This window comes from Lampetra fluviatilis, chromosome 61 (assembly GCF_964198595.1).
Source record: "Lampetra fluviatilis chromosome 61, kcLamFluv1.1, whole genome shotgun sequence".
NCBI classification, from domain to species: Eukaryota; Metazoa; Chordata; class Hyperoartia; order Petromyzontiformes; family Petromyzontidae; genus Lampetra; species Lampetra fluviatilis.
The window spans coordinates 2,325,149-2,344,415 of NC_136335.1; the positions used below are offsets into that span (position 1 = coordinate 2,325,149).

The window sequence follows — 19,267 nt, forward strand, 5'->3', positions numbered from 1 at the left end:
GCTGGCGATGATGCTGCTGGTCGTGCTGCTGATGATGACGAAGGTGAAGATGATGAAGATGACAGAGATTCCACTCAGCGACTTACCAAGATTCTTTCCTGCATTCAGATCCCCGGTGCTGATCTCCGACCTCGCATCGCTGACCTCTGAGCTCGACACGCCACTCACACCTGGCGAACGATGGCACAGGTGAGTCAGCGTGTCTCATCGTACACAATACAAACGAGACGGAACAATACAAACAGAACAATAGAAAATAGAACAATACAAACGAGACGGAACAATACAACCAAGATGGAACAATACAAACACAACAATACAAACAGAACAATACAAAGCAGACATAACAATACAAACAGAACAATACAACCAGAACAATGCAAACAGAACAATACAAACTGAACAATACAAACAGAACAATAAAACCGCGATGGAACAATACAAACACAACAATACAAACAGAACAATACAACCAAGATAGAACAATACAAACACAACAATACAAACAGAACAATACAAACAGAACAATAGAACCAAGATGGAACAATACAAACAGAACAATACAACCGAGATAGAACAATACAAACACAACAATATAAACAGAACAATACAAACAGAACAATACAACCGAGATGGAACAATACAAACAGAACAATACAACCGAGACGGCGCACCACCGCGGTGTAAAAGCTCATCACCAGAGTCGCTCAGCGTGCTCTGGCTGCCGGTCACCGGCGCTTCCCGGAGCTCCTCCTCCATCTCCTCCTCCCGCTCCGTCTCCCGTGACGACGTCTCCTCTTCCCCGCCGGGTTCCCGCGGCCGTTCCTCTGTAGCCCCCTCGCTCGCCGCTTCAGCCGCCAGGATCTGCGCAACGGGGCAGAGGAGTCAGAAGGGTGATGTCCTACCCCCCCTCCCGCCCCGAGATGGACACACGGATGGACACACGGATGGACAAAGCAAACAGAACAATACAAACAGAACAATACAAACACAACAATACAAACACAACAATACAAACAGAACAATACAAACAGAACAATACAAACAGAACAATACAAACAGAACAATACAAACACAACAATACAAACAGAACAATACAAACACAACAATACAAACAGAACAATACAAACAGAACAATACAAACAGAACAATACAAACACAACAATACAACCACAACAATACAATCAGAACAATACAAACACAACAATACAAACAGAACAATACAAACAGAACAATACAAACAGAACAATACAAACACAACAATACAAACACAACAATACAAACAGAACAATACAAACACAACAATACAAACAGAACAATACAAACAGAACAATACAAACACAACAATACAAACACAACAATACAAACACAACAATACAAACACAACAATACAAACACAACAATACAAAGCAAACAGAACAATACAAACAGAACAATACAAACAGAACAATACAAACAGAACAATACAAACAGAACAATACAAACAGAACAATACAAACAGAACAATACAAACACAACAATACAAACACAACAATACAATCAGAACAATACAAACAGAACAATACAAACAGAACAATACAAACACAGCAATACAAACACAACAATACAAACACAACAATACAAACACAACAATACAAACAGAACAATACAAACACAACAATACAAACACAACAATACAAACAGAACAATACAAACACAACAATACAAAGCAAACAGAACAATACAAACAGAACAATACAAACACAGGGATGGACACACGGATGGACACACGGACGGAGAAAAATCCACGCGACCACGGGGAGAGAGAGAGAGAGACACGCAAACCCCAAATATGAATCTACAGCTGAACAATTTTTCGGTTATTTTACCAGGCAAGGCCCCAATTGACCACAAAAGCTCTTTTTTTTCAGAAGTGACCAGGCCGCAACAAATGATAGCTCAACGAAGTGGGCTCATCACCACCATCCTCATCATCGCGCGGAAATGTTCGTCGGCAGCCGAATAACTCTGAGCGCAGGGACAGGCAGAGAGAGAGAGAGCGAGGGAGGAAAGGAGGGAAGACACGCGGCAATATTCCACACGCACAGCGGCGGGTCGGGGCGATCGCCAGACGACAAAGATCCCCCGTGTAGCCTTAACAGACTGTAGGGGCAAGTGCTGTTAGCGAGCACCTATGAAGGCCGGAACGGTACACGAGGGGGTGGGTGGCTAGCACCACGCCCGACCGCCTTTGTCAACCCCAGTGGCGATGTTTACACACCGCACCAGGTACTCGTTTCAGGCTGAGTCGAACCCGGTGACCCGTGAATCGAACCCGGGTCACCGGGTTCATAGAGAAGCGTAGCGCTAACCGCTGCACTACCGCTCCCCACACACTCACACTCGCACGCACACTCACACACTCACACACACTCGCACGCACACTCACACACTCGCACGCACACTCACACACACACACACGCACGCACACACTCGCACTCGCACGCACTCACACACTCACACTCGCACGCACACACACACTCGCACGCACACACACACTCGCACGCACGCACACTCACACGCACACACTCACACACACTCACACACACACCCACACAATCACACACACACTCACACACTCACACACCTGAGCCTCCGACTTCATGCCGAGCGTAGCGACGGTGGCGCCTTCCAGCGGCACAACGAGCACTTCTTCGGCGAGCAGATCGATCGGCGCGTCCCGGAGGTCCGCGGGCACCAGGCTCACGAGGGAGTGCTTGTGCTTTGCCTTGCCTGCGCAACGCGGGGACCACGCGGCCGTCACGGAGAGCGGGCGGGCGAGCGAGCGAACGCGTCGGTAAAATATCGTCGTGATAATTAGTTTTTTTTTTAATCCTTTATATTAAGTTCACTCGCTTGCTTGCTTGCGCGCTTACGACCGTGCAAATCTTTCGGTCGTTTTTTAACCCACTTCCCGTGATCCAATCGAGCTGACATTTTGCACACAGACTCGTTGTGCGTGACAATTGATTTTCGTGAATTTTTTTTTCCAAAATGTTACACTTTTTAATGGTGGCAGGCAATCATCTGACCCATAGGTGGCAGCCATCTCAAGCCAGAGGACGAGAGGACTCTAGCCGCCACGCATATAAAGGATTTATAGTGAAAAACTTTGTTTTTACGGGTTAAATTTTACCCTTCTATCTGGCAACAAAACTGACACCTTTTTTTACAAGGAGTCATGTTTGCATTGACCACAATACAGTTTTTTTGCCAAATAAAATGAAAAAAATAACAATTATCATATTTTGCTACAAGCAAAATAGAACCAGATTTCAACCCAGGCGCCCAGCGGTGCCGGGATCAGCGTCTCCGACACGGCCATTAGCACCCCGACCCCACGACCCCAGGGCCTCACCGAGCGAAAGTAGCCGGCGTTTGGTCGACGGCGTTCCTCCCGGTGAGGTTCCACTCATCTTGGCATCGCCGCCGCTGCCGCCGCGTCTCCTCTCTGGTGGCGTAGAACCACCACCGCTGCCGCTGCTTCCACCGCGTCTCCTCTCCGGCGGGGTAGAACCACCACCACCGCTACCGACCCGTCTCCTCTCTGGTGGCGTGGAAGCACCGCCGCCACCGCCGCCGGCAAGGGACAGAGAAGAGGATGAAACTGCGCCGGCACTGGGCGATCGCGAGCGGAGTGGCGGGCGCCTGGGCAGGCCGCGCAGAGCGTTCCAGACGGCCGCGACGCCGTCGTCGTCGTCGCTGTCGTCGCCCGGCTCCGCTGCTGCGACCGCGGCGCCACCGCTCTCCAGCGCCAGCCACGCGAAATCCACCTGGCGCCACGCGCGACGGACCAACCACGGAGGGGAGGGGAGGGGAGGGGGGGTGAGGGGCGGTTTGACCGCAAGAGGTTACCTACACCTCACTACCCCACCACACGATGGTGAACCCGGCGGCATTTGCTTGGAGCTTCCACGCACGAGACTCAGCGGGGCTGCTCCGGACAGAGGTTCAGACGGAGGCCGTGGTCCACCACCACCTACCAGGCCAAGCAGCTGACTCATGGTGATGAGCACCGAGGTCCTGCAGAGGTGATCCTCGGCCCCGGAGGCGACGGTCGGTGTTTCCCAGTTGCCGCGGTCGCTCAGAACGTCTTCCAGAAAGTCTCGCAGGCGGCCCTGCCGAAGGAAATGACGTCGTTCGGAGAGTCTCGCAAGGTGGACGTGCTACTGCAGGTACGCACAGGATTGTTACATTTCGATTTAAAGCTTTCGTGAGTGCAGGGAGTCGCATTCTTGGTACGTTCGGTAAAGTCACGTAGAAGGGAAATAATGAAGTGAAAAATAAAATAGCATGGAAATATATTTAATTCTTTTAATTTTATTATTATTAATAAAACAATTAATATTTTAATAAGTTTTATTTTTTACTATTTTATTATTTCCCTTCTACGTGACTTTACCGAAAGAACCAAGAAAAATACTGAGTATCATTACTCGGAATGCTCACTATTATTAATAGAAATTATTAATAATGATTCGTAACAATAACAAGTCATTTTTTAATTTCGATTTAAAGCTTTCGTGACTGCAGGGAGTCGTATTCTTGGTTCGTTCGGTGAAGTCACGTAGAAGGGAAATAATAAAATAATAAAAATGTAAAACAATAAAACTTATCACGACGTTTCCACTGCAACACAAGCAATCGTCATCAGGTGTGAAATCCACAGCAAAAAAATTTGAAAAAAGTGGCGGTTTTTTCTTAACGTCAGCACCAACGGACAGCGATTTGGCAGTTGGCCACCATGAGATTTGGCAGTTGGTCACATGGACGAGGCCATCTATCTTCTTGGTTCTTTCGGTGAAGTCACGTAGAAGGGGAATAATACAAATATTTATGATGTTTCATTTATTTATCGGCATCGGCGTGGGCCGAATTTCCTCCGCCCCCCCCCCCTCGTACCATCTCAAAGTGGCACAGCGTGTGGCCCACGCGGCCCTCCTCCGTAGCTGCTGCGACGGTGGACAGCTTGAAAACGGCGTTGGCAACCTGACACGCACACACACGCACGCGCACACACGCACGCACACACACGCACACGCACGCGCGCACACGCACGCACACACACACACACACACGCACACACACGCACGCACACACACGCACACGCACACACACGCACGCACACGCACGCGCACTCACACGCACACACACACGCGCAAAGACAAATATCCCCCGTATAGCCTTAACAGACTGTAGGGGCAAGTGCAGTTAGCGAGCACCTATGAAGGCCGGAACGACACACGAGGAGGTGGGTAGCCAGCACCACGCCCGACCGCCTTTGTCTCCCCGGTGGCGATGTTTACTGGGTACTGCACCAGGTACTAATTTCAGGCTGAGTCGACATAGGGGAGGCCCGGGACCGGTTCAGATAATTAATCGTCGCTGGGGTTGGTGGCGCAGCGTAGCGCTGACCGCAACAAAGAACAACAAAACAATTATCATCATCGTCGTCATCATCGTCGTCATCATTGTCGTCATCGTCATCATCATCCTCATCGTCATCATCGTCATCATCATCGTCGTCATCATCATCATCATTGTCGTCATCATCGTCGTCGTCATCATCGTCATCGTCGTCATCGTCATCATCATCATCATCGTCATCATCATCATCATCATCGTCATCATCATCATCGTCGTCATCATCATCATCGTCATCATCGTCATCGTCATCATCATCATCGTCATCGTCGTCATCGTCATCATCATCATCGTCATCGTCATCGTCATCATCATCATCGTCATCGTCATCATCATCGTCATCATTGTCATCATCATCGTCATCATCATCATCGTCGTCATCATCATCATCGTCATCATCATCATCATCGTCATCATCATCATCGTCCTCCCCCTCTCACCTTACGAAGCGCCGTCCGTGCCGCGTCGCTCACCAGGCCGGCGTCAACGATGCCCCAGACATCGGGCGTCACGATGGCCGGCACGACAAACTCGCCGAACAGCAACGCGGCCAACGCGCCGTGTCGCCGCCGTTGCCGCACCACCGACCCCCCGCCGGCGGCGTTCCCATCGGCGTTCCCGTCGGAGTTCCCGGCGTTCCCGGCGTTCCCGGCGTTCCCGGCGTTCCCGGCGATGACGTCCCCAACATCCCGCAGAATCCGCCGGAGTCCCGCCGGGAAAGCGGACGAATTGTCGGCGAGCGATCGCAGCACGCCGTCGACGCACGTCGCCAGCGCCGGGACTACGGCGTCGGCGTCGTCGTCATCGCCGATCTCGGCGATCTCGGCGACGTCGGCCAGGAGGGCGACGAGGGGCGGGCGCAGCGCCGCCGTCAGGAACGCGACGCCGTCCACGAGCTCGCCCAGCAGAGTCCGCAGCAGCGCCAGGAACAGCGGCGAGCGGCACCCGTTGGCAACGCCGCCGCCGCCGCCGCGGTCGGCAAACAGCTCGGCGACTCCCGGCGCGAATTCGACGGCACCAGCGCCGCGGTTTGATCCGCGACGCGTCGCCGCGACCCTCTCGGCCGTCGCCGATTCCTCGCCCGACTGGCCGCCGCCGCCGCCGCTCGATGGCTTGCCAAGATCACCGGGCCCCCGGCCGCTGGCCTTCCCCTCCCGTCCCGGCGGGCGGTCGTCGTCCGTGTCGTCGTCGGCGTCGGATCGTTCCCCGGCGTTCCCCGCCGTCCGTGCCGCTCGCATCTTGAACATCCGAAGGCCGCGATCCTCCGCGGTCGTGTCCGCCGACGACGCCGCCGATGCCGCCGCCGCCGACGCTGACCGACCTCGGCGTTGCCCGCCCCGCGTCTCCTCCCGCCGGAGCAGCGCCAGCAAGAGGCGCGAGACTAGTGACAGGTCCCGGGGCAAGAGGGCCGAGCCGTAGAGCGACATGAACGCCGTCTGGAGGAGCTCCTCGTGTGCCGGGTCGGTCAACGCCGACGAAGACGCCGACGCCGGAGTCAGGAAGGAGGCGAGAAGCTCGGGGTGGGAGCGGAGAGTGGACAGGAAGTGTCCGTAGGCCGGAGTGAGCGACGAGAGCCTGTGGTGGGCATCCACGAAGGTGGCGGTGCAGTCGTCCAAGCACACGGCGCGTTGGTAGCACTCCAGCGTCAACGTTTGACTGGGGGGCGGGAGGGCGGGGGGTCGATGTTACCGCGTGGGCGAAAACAATTAGCGGAGTTCGTTGTTTCCGAGAGGTCAGCAAGCTGCGACATGGGAGGGTTTTTTTGTCAGAAATTATAATAATAATAATAGGTGTTTCATCTTCTTGGTTCTTTCGGTAAAGTCATCACGTAGAAGGGAAGTAATAAAATAATAAAAATGAAAGATAATAAAATACAATTCTCACGACGTTTCGGCCACAACGCAAGCAGCCGAAACGTCGTGAGAGTTATTTTTATTATGTTTTATTTTATTTATTTTATTACTTCGCTTCTACGTGACTTTACCGAAAGAACCAAGAAGATGAATCCCTGCAGTCACGAAAGCTTTACATCGAAATAATAGGTGTTTTACGCCTTTATAATACAATAGGATTTAAAGCTTTCGTGACTGCAGTGATTCATCTTCTTGGTTCTTTCGGTAAAGTCACGTAGAAGGGAAATAATAAAATAATAAAAGCAAAAAATTTTCTTTTTATTATTTTATTATTTCCATTCTACGTGACTTTACCGAAAGAACCAAGAAGATCGCTGATCTAAGTTGCTGATCATGCTGCTGCTGCTGATGATGCTGCTGCTGCTGCTGATGATGCTGATGATGATGCTGCTGATGATGCTGCTGCTGATGATGCTGCTGATGATGATGATGATGCTGCTGCTGCTGCTGCTGCTGCTGCTGATGATGCTGCTGCTGATGATGCTGCTGATGATGCTGCTGCTGCTGATGATGATGCTGCTGCTGATGATGATGATGCTGCTGCTGCTGCTGCTGCTGCTGCTGATGATGCTGCTGCTGCTGATGATGCTGCTGCTGCTGATAATGCTGCTGCTGATGATGATGATGATGATGCTGCTGCTGCTGATGATGCTGCTGATGATGCTGCTGCTGCTGATGATGCTGCTGATGATGATGATGATGATGCTGCTGTTGCTGCTGCTGCTGCTGATGATGCTGCTGCTGATGATGCTGCTGATGATGCTGCTGCTGATGCTGATGATGCTGCTGCTGCTGATGATGATGCTGCTGCTGATGATGCTGCTGCTGATGATGATGCTGCTGCTGATGATGATGCTGCTGCTGCTGCTGCTGATGATGCTGCTGCTGATGATGATGATGATGCTGCTGCTGATGATGATGATGATGCTGCTGCTGATGCTGATGATGATGCTGCTGCTGCTGATGATGCTGCTGCTGATGATGCTGCTGCTGCCGCTGCTGCTGCTGATGATGCTGCTGCTGATGATGATGATGATGCTGCTGCTGCTGCTGCTGATGATGCTGCTGCTGATGATGCTGCTGCTGATGATGCTGCTGATGATGATGATGATGCTGCTGCTGTTGCTGCTGCTGCTGATGATGCTGCTGCTGATGATGCTGCTGATGATGCTGCTGCTGATGCTGATGATGCTGCTGCTGCTGCTGCTGATGATGCTGCTGATGATGATGCTGCTGCTGCTGATGCTGATGATGCTGCTGCTGCTGATGATGCTGCTGCCGCTGCTGCTGCTGATGATGCTGCTGCTGATGCTGCTGCTGCTGATGATGCTGCTGCTGCTGCTGCTGATGATGCTGCTGCTGATGCTGCTGCTGCTGCTGCTGATGATGATGATGCTGATACAACTCACCCATCCTGGAGTGCTCGCTCCAGCACCCGGAGGTGCCACTTGCTCCGTGACGTGGCCCAGGCCCCCTGAGCGAGCTTGGCGGCCCCAGCGTGGAGCTCCGTGTTGAGCCTCTGCAGCAGTTCACGCTCCGCGGAGATGTACAGCCGCTCCACGGCTAGGCCCTCCGCCAGGGGTACAAGCACCTCCATCAGGGGGCCCTGCTTGACCTCCGTCGGGGGGCTCTGTTTGACCTCCGTCTGGGGGCTCTGTTTGACCTTCATCCTGGGGCCCTGCTTGACCTCCATCAGGGAGCTCTGTTTCACCTCCGTCAGGGGGCTCTGTTTGACCTCCGTTCGGGAGCTCTGTTTGACCTCCGTCAGGGGGCTCTGTTTGACCTCGCTCTGTTCGATGTCAGCAGTCAGGGGGCTCTGTTTGACCTCCGTTCGGGGACTCCGCTTGACCTCCGTCAGCGGGCCCCGCTTGACCTCCGTCAGGGGGCCATGCTTGACCTCCGCCGTGGGGCTCTGCCACTCCACCATCCTGGAGCTCTGCTTCTTCTCCTCCTCCATGAGAGAGATCAGCCGCTCCTCCTCCTCCACGAGGGGGCCCCCCCCCTAGATCTCCTCCTCCTCCTCCTCCACGAGGGGGCCCCCCCCCTAGATCTCCTGCTCCACCTCCTCCTCCACCGTGTGGCTTGCCGTGTCCTCCACGCGCAGCTCCATTCTCAGACCGCAGAGCTGCACGACGCAAGGAATGCAAAGAGCAAAGATCAATGACGAAGCTCTCGGGTATTTTCCGCGTGATGATAGTGTAGTGTATAGTGTAGTGTATAGTGTAGTGTATAGTGTAGTGTATAGCAGAGGTGGGACAAAGTCATTGTTATGCAAGTCCAAGTCGAGTCGCAAGTCATCAAATTCATGACTCGAGTCTGACTCGAGTCCAAGTCACATGACTCGAGTCCACATCTCATAGGTGGGACAAAGTCATTGTTATGCAAGTCCAAGTCGAGTCGCAAGTCATCAAATTCATGACTCGAGTCTGACTCGAGTCCAAGTCACATGACTCGAGTCCACACCTCTGGTGTATAGTGTAGTGTATAGTAGTGTATAGTGTAGTGTATAGTGTAGTGTATAGTGTAGTGTATAGTGTAGTGTATAGTAGTGTATAGTGTAGTGTATAGTAGTGTATAGTGTAGTGTATAGTGTAGTGTATAGTGTAGTGTATAGTGTAGTGTATAGTAGTGTATAGTGTAGTGTATAGTGTAGTGTATAGTGTAGTGTATAGTAGTGTATAGTGTAGTGTATAGTGTAGTGTATAGTGTAGTGTATAGTGTAGTGTATAGTAGTGTATAGTGTAGTGTATAGTGTAGTGTATAGTGTAGTGTATAGTATAGTAGTGTATAGTGTAGTGTATAGTGTAGTGTATAGTGTAGTGTACACTGTAGTTTGTACTCGTGCATAGTGTAGTGTATGGCGTGGTGAGTGTGTAGTGTATAGTGTAGTGTATAGTAGTGTAGTGTATAGTGTAGTGTATAGTGTAGTGTATAGTGTAGTGTATAGTGTAGTGTATAGTAGTGTACACTGTAGTTTGTACTAGTGTAGTGTAGTAGTGTATAGTGTAGTGTATAGTGTAGTGTATAGTGTAGTGTATAGTGTAGTGTAGTAGTGTATAGTGTAGTGTATAGTATAGTAGTGTATAGTGTAGTGTGTAGTGTAGTGTATAGTGTAGTGTACACTGTAGTTTGTACTCGTGCATAGTGTAGTGTATGGCGTGGTGAGTGTGTAGTGTATAGTGTAGTGTAAAGCGCTGTATGTATGTCAAACTTCTTTCGCACCGCACGTAAGCCGACCGTGTGACAGAGGAGCGGGGGGGGTGATGGTACGAACGACTAAAACTCAACATGTAGAGAAAGAAAAACATTGTGTGTGTGTGTGCGTCACTCGGTAGGAATGCGTGCGTGGTTCACGGATCATTTCCCTGCACATTGGCGAAGCTCACAGTCTGCCTCACCGCTGAACCCGTGACCCGACTCCCCGCCATCTCGGACTCACTCCAAAATCCGATGGGCTGTCAAGCTCTTTGTTAACACGTGTTCAGTAGAATTAGAAGTATTTTTATTCGTAGGTAAAAAAAAAATTTTTTAGTAATTTTAATTTTCTTCCGAAACGTCGTGATTTTTACTTTATTTTTATTTTACTTAATTTTTTATTTTTACCTACGTGACTTTACCGAAAAAACTTAAGAATATGAATCCTTGCAGTCACGAAAGCTTCAAATCTAGAATTATTTATACTGCAGGAGGAAATCCGATGGTCTGTAAAGCTCTTGTTAACACATATCCAGTAGAAATAGAATTACTTAAACTGCAGGAGGAAATCCGATGGTCTGTAAAGCTCTTTGTCAACACAAAAATCCAGTAGAGGCACGGGCTAAGAACGTTATAAAAAACAAACGTTACAAAAAACAAATCGCCCAACAGGATACAACGACAACAACGACAACGACAGACAGACAGAGTGGGCTAATAGAAAGCGCGTAATAAAAAACACGCAAATTTAGCTGAAGAATAACACGGAAATGTGGTGATGGTGGTGGAGGAGTGACCTGGGTGGGGAAGTGGGGGGGGGGGGTTGGTGGTTCATGATGGCCGAGTCAGAGGCGCAGAGATTCTGAGTCACAAGCCACGGGGTGACAGGCGACCGCTGCGATTGAACCAGGGTTCTCAGGCCAGATGACACACCAGTGACTCACACAGAGACCCACAGACTCACACAGAGACCCATAGACTCACACAGAGACCCATAGACTCACACAGAGACCCATAGACTCACACAGAGACCCACAGACTCACACAGAGACCAATAGACTCACACAGAGACCCATAGACTCACACAGAGACGCGTAGACTCACACAGAGGGCCATAGACTCACACAGAGACCCGTAGACTCACACAGAAACCCACAGACTCACACAGAGACCCGTAGACTCACACAGAGACCCGTAGACTCACACAGAGACCCATAGACTCACCACACAGAGACCCATAGACTCACACAGAGACCCATAGACTCACACAGAGACCCATAGACTCACACAGAGACCCACAGACTCACACAGAGACCCATAGACTCACACAGAGACCCACAGACTCACACAGAGACCCACAGACTCACACAGAGCCCAGTAGACTCACACAGAGACCCGTAGACTCACACAGAGGGCCATAGACTCACACAGAGACCCATAGACTCACACACAGAGACCCATAGACTCACACAGAGACCCACAGACTCACACAGAGACCCATAGACTCACACAGAGACCCACAGACTCACACAGAGACCCACAGACTCACACAGAGCCCCGTAGACTCACACAGAGACCCGTAGACTCACACAGAGGGCCATAGACTCACACAGAGACCCATAGACTCACACACAGAGACCCATAGACTCACACAGAGACCCATAGACTCACACAGAGACCCATAGACTCACACAGAGACCAATAGACTCACACAGAGACCCACAGACTCACACAGAGGGCCATAGACTCACACAGAGACCAATAGACTCACACAGAGACCCATAGACTCACACAGAGACCCACAGACTCACACAGAGACCCGTAGACTCACACAGAGACCAATAGACTCACACAGAGACCCCTAGACTCACACAGAGACCCGTAGACTCACACAGAGACCCGTAGATTCACACAGAGACCCGTAGACTCACACAGAGGGCCATAGACTCACACAGAGACCAATAGACTCACACAGAGACCCACAGACTCACACAGAGACCCACAGACTCACACAGAGGGCCATAGACTCACACAGAGACCAATAGACTCACACAGAGACCCACAGACTCACACAGAGACCCACAGACTCACACAGAGACCCGTAGATTCACACAGAGACCCATAGACTCACACAGAGGGCCATAGACTCACACAGAGACCAATAGACTCACACAGAGACCCACAGACTCACACAGAGGGCCATAGACTCACACAGAGACCAATAGACTCACACAGAGACCCACAGACTCACACAGAGACCCACAGACTCACACAGAGACCCGTAGATTCACACAGAGACCCATAGACTCACACAGAGACCCACAGACTCACACAGAGACCAATAGACTCACACAGAGACCCCTAGACTCACACAGAGACCCATAGACTCACACAGAGGGCCATAGACTCACACAGAGACCCACAGACTCACACAGAGACCCACAGACTCACACAGAGACCCACAGACTCACACAGAGACCCATAGACTCACCACACAGACCCCCCTTCCACCGGCACCCCCATGAGAATCACAGTGGGCATTGACAGTCTGAACGTCGGCGCGTCAGACAAAGAGGCATTGTGATGAGACCGGTCTCTCCGGCACAACGAGATGAGCCACCGAGAAGCCCAGCGACCCGTGGCACGGAAACAATTTGTTGGTGGTGCGTACAGCACTCTGTACCACGTACCACACTCTGTACCACGTACCACACTCCGTACCACACTCCGTACCACACTCTGTACCACGTACCGCACTGCATATCACGTACAGCAGAGTCTAGGAGCTCTCTCTTGAATCAATGCTGGCAAACTTCCAGATGTTAGAGGCAAGGACCCACTCTTCAGCACCTCAGCGGCTAGGAGATGTTGACTGCCTCGCCTGGTCTACAGGAGGTCGTGGGTTCGATCACGACCCTGACGCCTGCTGCTGTAAATTTGGAGTTTGCGTGTCTCTCTCTCATCATCATCATCATCACGGTGGCTAGGAGATGTTAACTACCTCGCCTGGTCTACAGGAGGTCGTGGGTTCGATCACGACCCTGACGCCTGCTGCTGTATATTTGGAGTTTGCGTGTCTCTCTCTCATCATCATCATCATCACGGTGGCTAGGAGATGTTGACTACCTCGCCTGGTCTACAGGAGGTCGTGGGTTCCATCCCGACCCTGACGCCTGCTGCTGTAGATTTGGAGTTTGCGTGTCTCTCTCTATTGTAGCTCAAGCTTAACCCACTTCCCAATGTGGTATCGGCTGCAAACTTGGTATACTTATGTAATACTGATGACAATACTATATTCGATCATAAAAAAAGAAAAAAAATATTTTTAAACATTCATTATCATTATGTTTTGGCTTGGGTCTAATTGTCCACGCTCAACTGACATTGGCTGTAATTGGCCACGCTCCCTTACGTTGTGGCAAACTTCGGGGCCACTTTCTGGAGTCGTGGAGTTCTGCCATTACTAGTAGATTTCATAGAAGCGTGTTTTTAAAAAAGTTTAAAAAAATATTAATTATTTTGCTCGCATAACGCCACCGCTGCCGGGAGATGAAATGGAACTTGACCCCTGCGAGTAGCTAGTTGTTGAACAATTACTCCGCCGTGTTAATATGAAATTTTATTTTTTGGTTAAATTTCTTTCCCCGTTTGTAAAACATTCCGTTAAATTAAAAAAAATTGCTAGTGACGTGTGCAATGTGAAGATGTGTGTTTTTTTATTTTAGAGAAATCTTTAAATATATATTTTTTCCCACGTTTAAAAGGCTTCATACAGACCGCCCGCTTGCGTCTTTCGACGCGTTCGGGAATTCGAGCGTGTTTATGTTTCAACACAGACAACGCATTCACCACTCACGCACACACACACGCACGTGTGTGTGTAGGTGTGTGCGTGTGTAGCGGGGAGCGGTGGTGCAGCGGTTAGCGCGCTGCGCTATGAACCCAGCGACCCGGGTTCGATTCTTGCTCACGGCCACCACCACCACCAAGCGACGATTGTCTGAACCGGTCTCTGGGCACACAACCACAACACCAACCATAACTACCACCACAACCACCACCATAACTACCACTACCACCACAACCACTACCACCACCACCACCATAACTACCACCACAACCACCACCATAACTACCACCACAACCACCACCATAACTACCACCACAACCACCACCATAACTACCACTACCACCACAACCACTACCACCACCACCACCATAACTACCACCACAACCACCACCATAACTACCACCACAACCACCACCATAACTACCACCACAACCACCACCATAACTACCACCACAACCACCACCATAACTACCACCACAACCACCACCATAACTACCACCACAACCACCACCATAACTACCACCACAACCACCATGATAACCACCACCACAACCACCATGATAACCACCACCACAACCACTACCACCACCACCATCACAACCACCACCACAACCACCACCACAACCACCATCACAACCACCACCTTAACCACCACCACTACCATAACGACCACCACCACCATAACCACCACCACAACCACCACCACAACCACCATAACCACCACCACAACCACCACCACAACCACCACAACCACCACCACAACCAGTAGGCACATCTACTCACCAACGCCCGTGTAACGTTAGCGTGCGCCCGTAGCAGTGAATGGCATTGGAAACATTTCAAATTTGCAAAACAAAAATATAAAAAAACGAGCTGAGCTGACATTTAAGGAACAGAGACTCAATTGTGACCAGCAGATCCAATAAGCTTTCAGCTTCCCCCCCCCCCAAGCTAGCATCACGAATTATCAACGTAGCAGCTGCTACCCTTTCACAGTCATCATCAGCTACACTTTCAGTCATCATCAGCTACACAGTCATCATCAGCTACACTTTCACAGTCATCATCAGCTACACTTTCACAGTCATCATCAGCTACACTTTCACAGTCATCATCAGCTACACTTTCACAGTCATCATCAGCTACACTTTCACAGTCATCATCAACTACACTTTCACAGTCATCATCAGCTACACTTTCACAGTCATCATCAGCTACACTTTCACAGTCATCATCAGCTACACTTCACAGTCATCATCAGCTACACTTTCAGTCATCATCAGCTACACTTTCACAGTCATCATCAGCTACACTTTCAGTCATCATCAGCTACACTTTCACAGTCATCATCAGCTACACTTTCACAGTCATCATCAGCTACACTTTCAGTCATCATCAGCTACACTTTCAGTCATCATCAGCTACACTTTCAGTCATCATCAGTGGTGGCTACCGTCCAGGCAAGGCGGGTTCTGAACCTTGACCGCAAACCTTGCACCCAACACCCCCCCCCCCCCCTCGATATTCTTATACATATCTTAAAATAAATATTTTATCATGTTTTAATTTTCTTATTTTATTGTTTCCCTTCTACGTGACTTTACCGAAAGAACCAAGAAGATCTATGGGTAGTGTTTAGTCTATGGGTAGTGTTGAGTCTATGGTGCAGTGTTGAGTCTGTGGGCAGTGTTGAGTCTGTGGGCAGTGTTGAGTCTATGGGCAGTGTTGAGTCTATGGGCAGTGTTGAGTCTATGGGTAGTGTTGAGTCTATGGGCAGTGTTGAGTCTATGGTGCAGTGTTGAGTCTATGGGTAGTGTTGAGTCTATGGGTAGTGTTGAGTCTATGGGCAGTGTTGAGTCTATGGGCAGTGTTGAGTCTATGGGCAGTGTTGAGTCTATGGGCAGTGTTGAGTCTATGGGTAGTGTTGAGTCTATGGGCAGTGTTGAGTCTATGGGCAGTGTTGAGTCTATGGGCAGTGTTGAGTCTATGGGTAGTGTTGAATCTATGGGCAGTGTTGAGTCTATGGGCAGTGTTGAGTCTATGGTGCAGTGTTGAGTCTATGGGCAGTGTTGAGTCTATGGGCAGTGTTGAGTCTATGGGCAGTGTTGAGTCTATGGGTAGTGTTGAGTCTATGGGCAGTGTTGAGTCTATGGTGCAGTGTTGAGTCTATGGGTAGTGTTGAGTCTATGGGCAGTGTTGAGTCTATGGGTAGTGTTGAGTCTATGGGCAGTGTTGAGTCTATGGTGCAGTGTTGAGTCTATGGGTAGTGTTGAGTCTATGGTGCAGTGTTGAGTCTATGGGCAGTGTTGAGTCTATGGTGCAGTGTTGAGTCTATGGGCAGTGTTGAGTCTATGGGCAGTGTTGAGTCTATGGGTAGTGTTGAGTCTATGGGCAGTGTTGAGTCTATGGGTAGTGTTGAGTCTATGGGCAGTGTTGAGTCTATGGTGCAGTGTTGAGTCTATGGGTAGTGTTGAGTCTATGGTGCAGTGTTGAGTCTATGGTGCAGTGTTGAGTCTATGGTGCAGTGTTGAGTCTGTGGGTAGTGTTGAGTCTATGGTGCAGTGTTGAGTCTATGGTGCAGTGTTGAGTCTGTGGGCAGTGTTGAGTCTATGGTGCAGTGTTGAGTCTATGGTGCAGTGTTGAGTCTGTGGGTAGTGTTGAGTCTATGGTGCAGTGTTGAGTCTGTGGGTAGTGTTGAGTCTATGGTGCAGTGTTGAGTCTATGGTGCAGTGTTGAGTCTATGGTGCAGTGTTGAGTCTATGGTGCAGTGTTGAGTCTATGGTGCAGTGTTGAGTCTATGGTGCAGTGTTGAGTCTGTGGGTAGTGTTGAGTCTATGGTGCAGTGTTGAGTCTATGGTGCAGTGTTGAGTCTATGGTGCAGTGTTGAGTCTATGGGTAGTGTTGAGTCTATGGTGCAGTGTTGAGTCTATGGTGCAGTGTTGAGTCTGTGGGCAGTGTTGAGTCTATGGGCAGTGTTGAGTCTATGGTGCAGTGTTGAGTCTATGGGTAGTGTTGAGTCTATGGGCAGTGTTGAGTCTATGGGTAGTGTTGAGTCTGTGGGCAGTGTTGAGTCTATGGGTAGTGTTGAGTCTGTGGGCAGTGTTGAGTCTATGGGTAGTGTTGAGTCTATGGGCAGTGTTGAGTCTATGGGTAGTGTTGAGTCTGTGGGCAGTGTTGAGTCTATGGGTAGTGTTGAGTCTGTGGGCAGTGTTGAGTCTATGGGTAGTGTTGAGTCTGTGGGCAGTGTTGAGTCTGTGGGCAGTGTTGAGTCTATGGGTAGTGTTGAGTCTATGGGCAGTGTTGAGTCTATGGGCAGTGTTGAGTCTATGGGCAGTGTTGAGTCTATGGGCAGTGTTGAGTCTATGGGTAGTGTTGAGTCTATGGGTAGTGTTGAGTCTATGGGTAGTGTTGAGTCTGTGGGCAGTGCTGAGTCTATGGGTAGTGTTGAGTCTATGGGTAGTGTTGAGTCTATGGGCAGTGTTGAGTCTATGGACAGAGTTGAGTCTATGGGCAGTGTTGAGTCTATGGGCAGTGTTGAGTCTATGGGTAGTGTTGAGTCTATGGGTAGTGTTGAGTCTATGGGCAGTGTTGAGTCTATGGGCAGCGTTGATTCTATGGGCAGTGTTGAGTCTATGTGTAGTGTTGAGTCTATGGGCAGTGTTGAGTCTATGGACAGAGTTGAGTCTATGGTGCAGTGTTGAGTCTATGGTGCAGTGTTGAGTCTATGGACAGAGTTGAGTCTATGGGCAGTGTTGAGTCTATGGGCAGTGTTGAGTCTATGGTGCAGTGTTGAGTCTATGGTGCAGTGTTGAGTCTATGGGCAGTGTTGAGTCTATGGGCAGTGTTGAGTTTATGGTGCAGTGTTGAGTCTATGGGCAGTGTTGAGTCTATGGTGCAGTGTTGAGTCTATGGGCAGTGTTGAGTCTATGGTGCAGTGTTGAGTCTATGGGCAGTGTTGAGTCTATGGTGCAGTGTTGAGTCTATGGGCAGTGTTGAGTCTATGGTGCAGTGTTGAGTCTATGGTGCAGTGTTGAGTCTATGGGCAGTGTTGAGTCTATGGTGCAGTGTTGAGTCTATGGTGCAGTGTTGAGTCTATGGTGCAGTGTTGAGTCTATGGGCAGTGTTGAGTCTATGGGCAGTGTTGAGTCTATGGTGCAGTGTTGAGTCTATGGTGCAGTGTTGAGTCTATGGTGCAGTGTTGAGTCTATGGTGCAGTGTTGAGTCTATGGGCAGTGTTGAGTCTATGGTGCAGTGTTGAGTCTATGGGCAGTGTTGAGTCTATGGTGCAGTGTTGAGTCTATGGGCAGTGTTGAGTCTATGGTGCAGTGTTGAGTCTATGGTGCAGTGTTGAGTCTATGGGCAGTGTTGAGTCTATGGTGCAGTGTTGAGTCTATGGTGCAGTGTTGAGTCTATGGGCAGTGTTGAGTCTATGGGCAGTGTTGAGTCTATGGTGCAGTGTTGAGTCTATGGTGCAGTGTTGAGTCTATGGTGCAGTGTTGAGTCTATGGTGCAGTGTTGAGTCTATGGTGCAGTGTTGAGTCTATGGGCAGTGTTGAGTCTATGGGCAGTGTTGAGTCTATGGTGCAGTGTTGAGTCTATGGGCAGTGTTGAGTCTATGGGCAGTGTTGAGTCTATGGGCAGTGTTGAGTCTATGGGTAGTGTTGAGTCTATGGGCAGTGTTGAGTCTATGGGTTAAGTGCAAGGCTCTGTCTGCTCTTAAGTCCGATTTGACCCTCACCAATGTCAGTGCTCTAACGTAACCCGAGACAATGTTCCTCCACTGAGGCTCGTAACAACAACAACAAAAACAACAAAAACAACAACAACAAGAACAACAAAAACAACA

General features: G+C 50.0%; 1 protein-coding gene across 1 annotated transcript in view; it reads right to left on the reverse strand.

The window, feature by feature from the left end:
* LOC144951233 (uncharacterized) overlaps window positions 1-15,234 on the reverse strand; it is a 50,482-nt gene extending 35,248 nt beyond the window's left edge. The window contains exons 1-9 of the mRNA XM_078881382.1: window positions 15,205-15,234; window positions 8,786-9,501; window positions 5,904-7,119; window positions 4,942-5,028; window positions 4,023-4,157; window positions 3,398-3,812; window positions 2,627-2,772; window positions 699-864; window positions 87-170 (exon numbers count right to left, since the gene is read on the reverse strand). Of these exons, the coding sequence (XP_078737508.1) occupies window positions 87-170; window positions 699-864; window positions 2,627-2,772; window positions 3,398-3,812; window positions 4,023-4,157; window positions 4,942-5,028; window positions 5,904-7,119; window positions 8,786-9,333 (2,797 nt within the window). The 5' untranslated portion in view covers window positions 9,334-9,501; window positions 15,205-15,234. The remainder of the gene's footprint in view (window positions 1-86; window positions 171-698; window positions 865-2,626; window positions 2,773-3,397; window positions 3,813-4,022; window positions 4,158-4,941; window positions 5,029-5,903; window positions 7,120-8,785; window positions 9,502-15,204) is intronic.
* Between the last annotated feature and the right edge of the window lie 4,033 nt (window positions 15,235-19,267).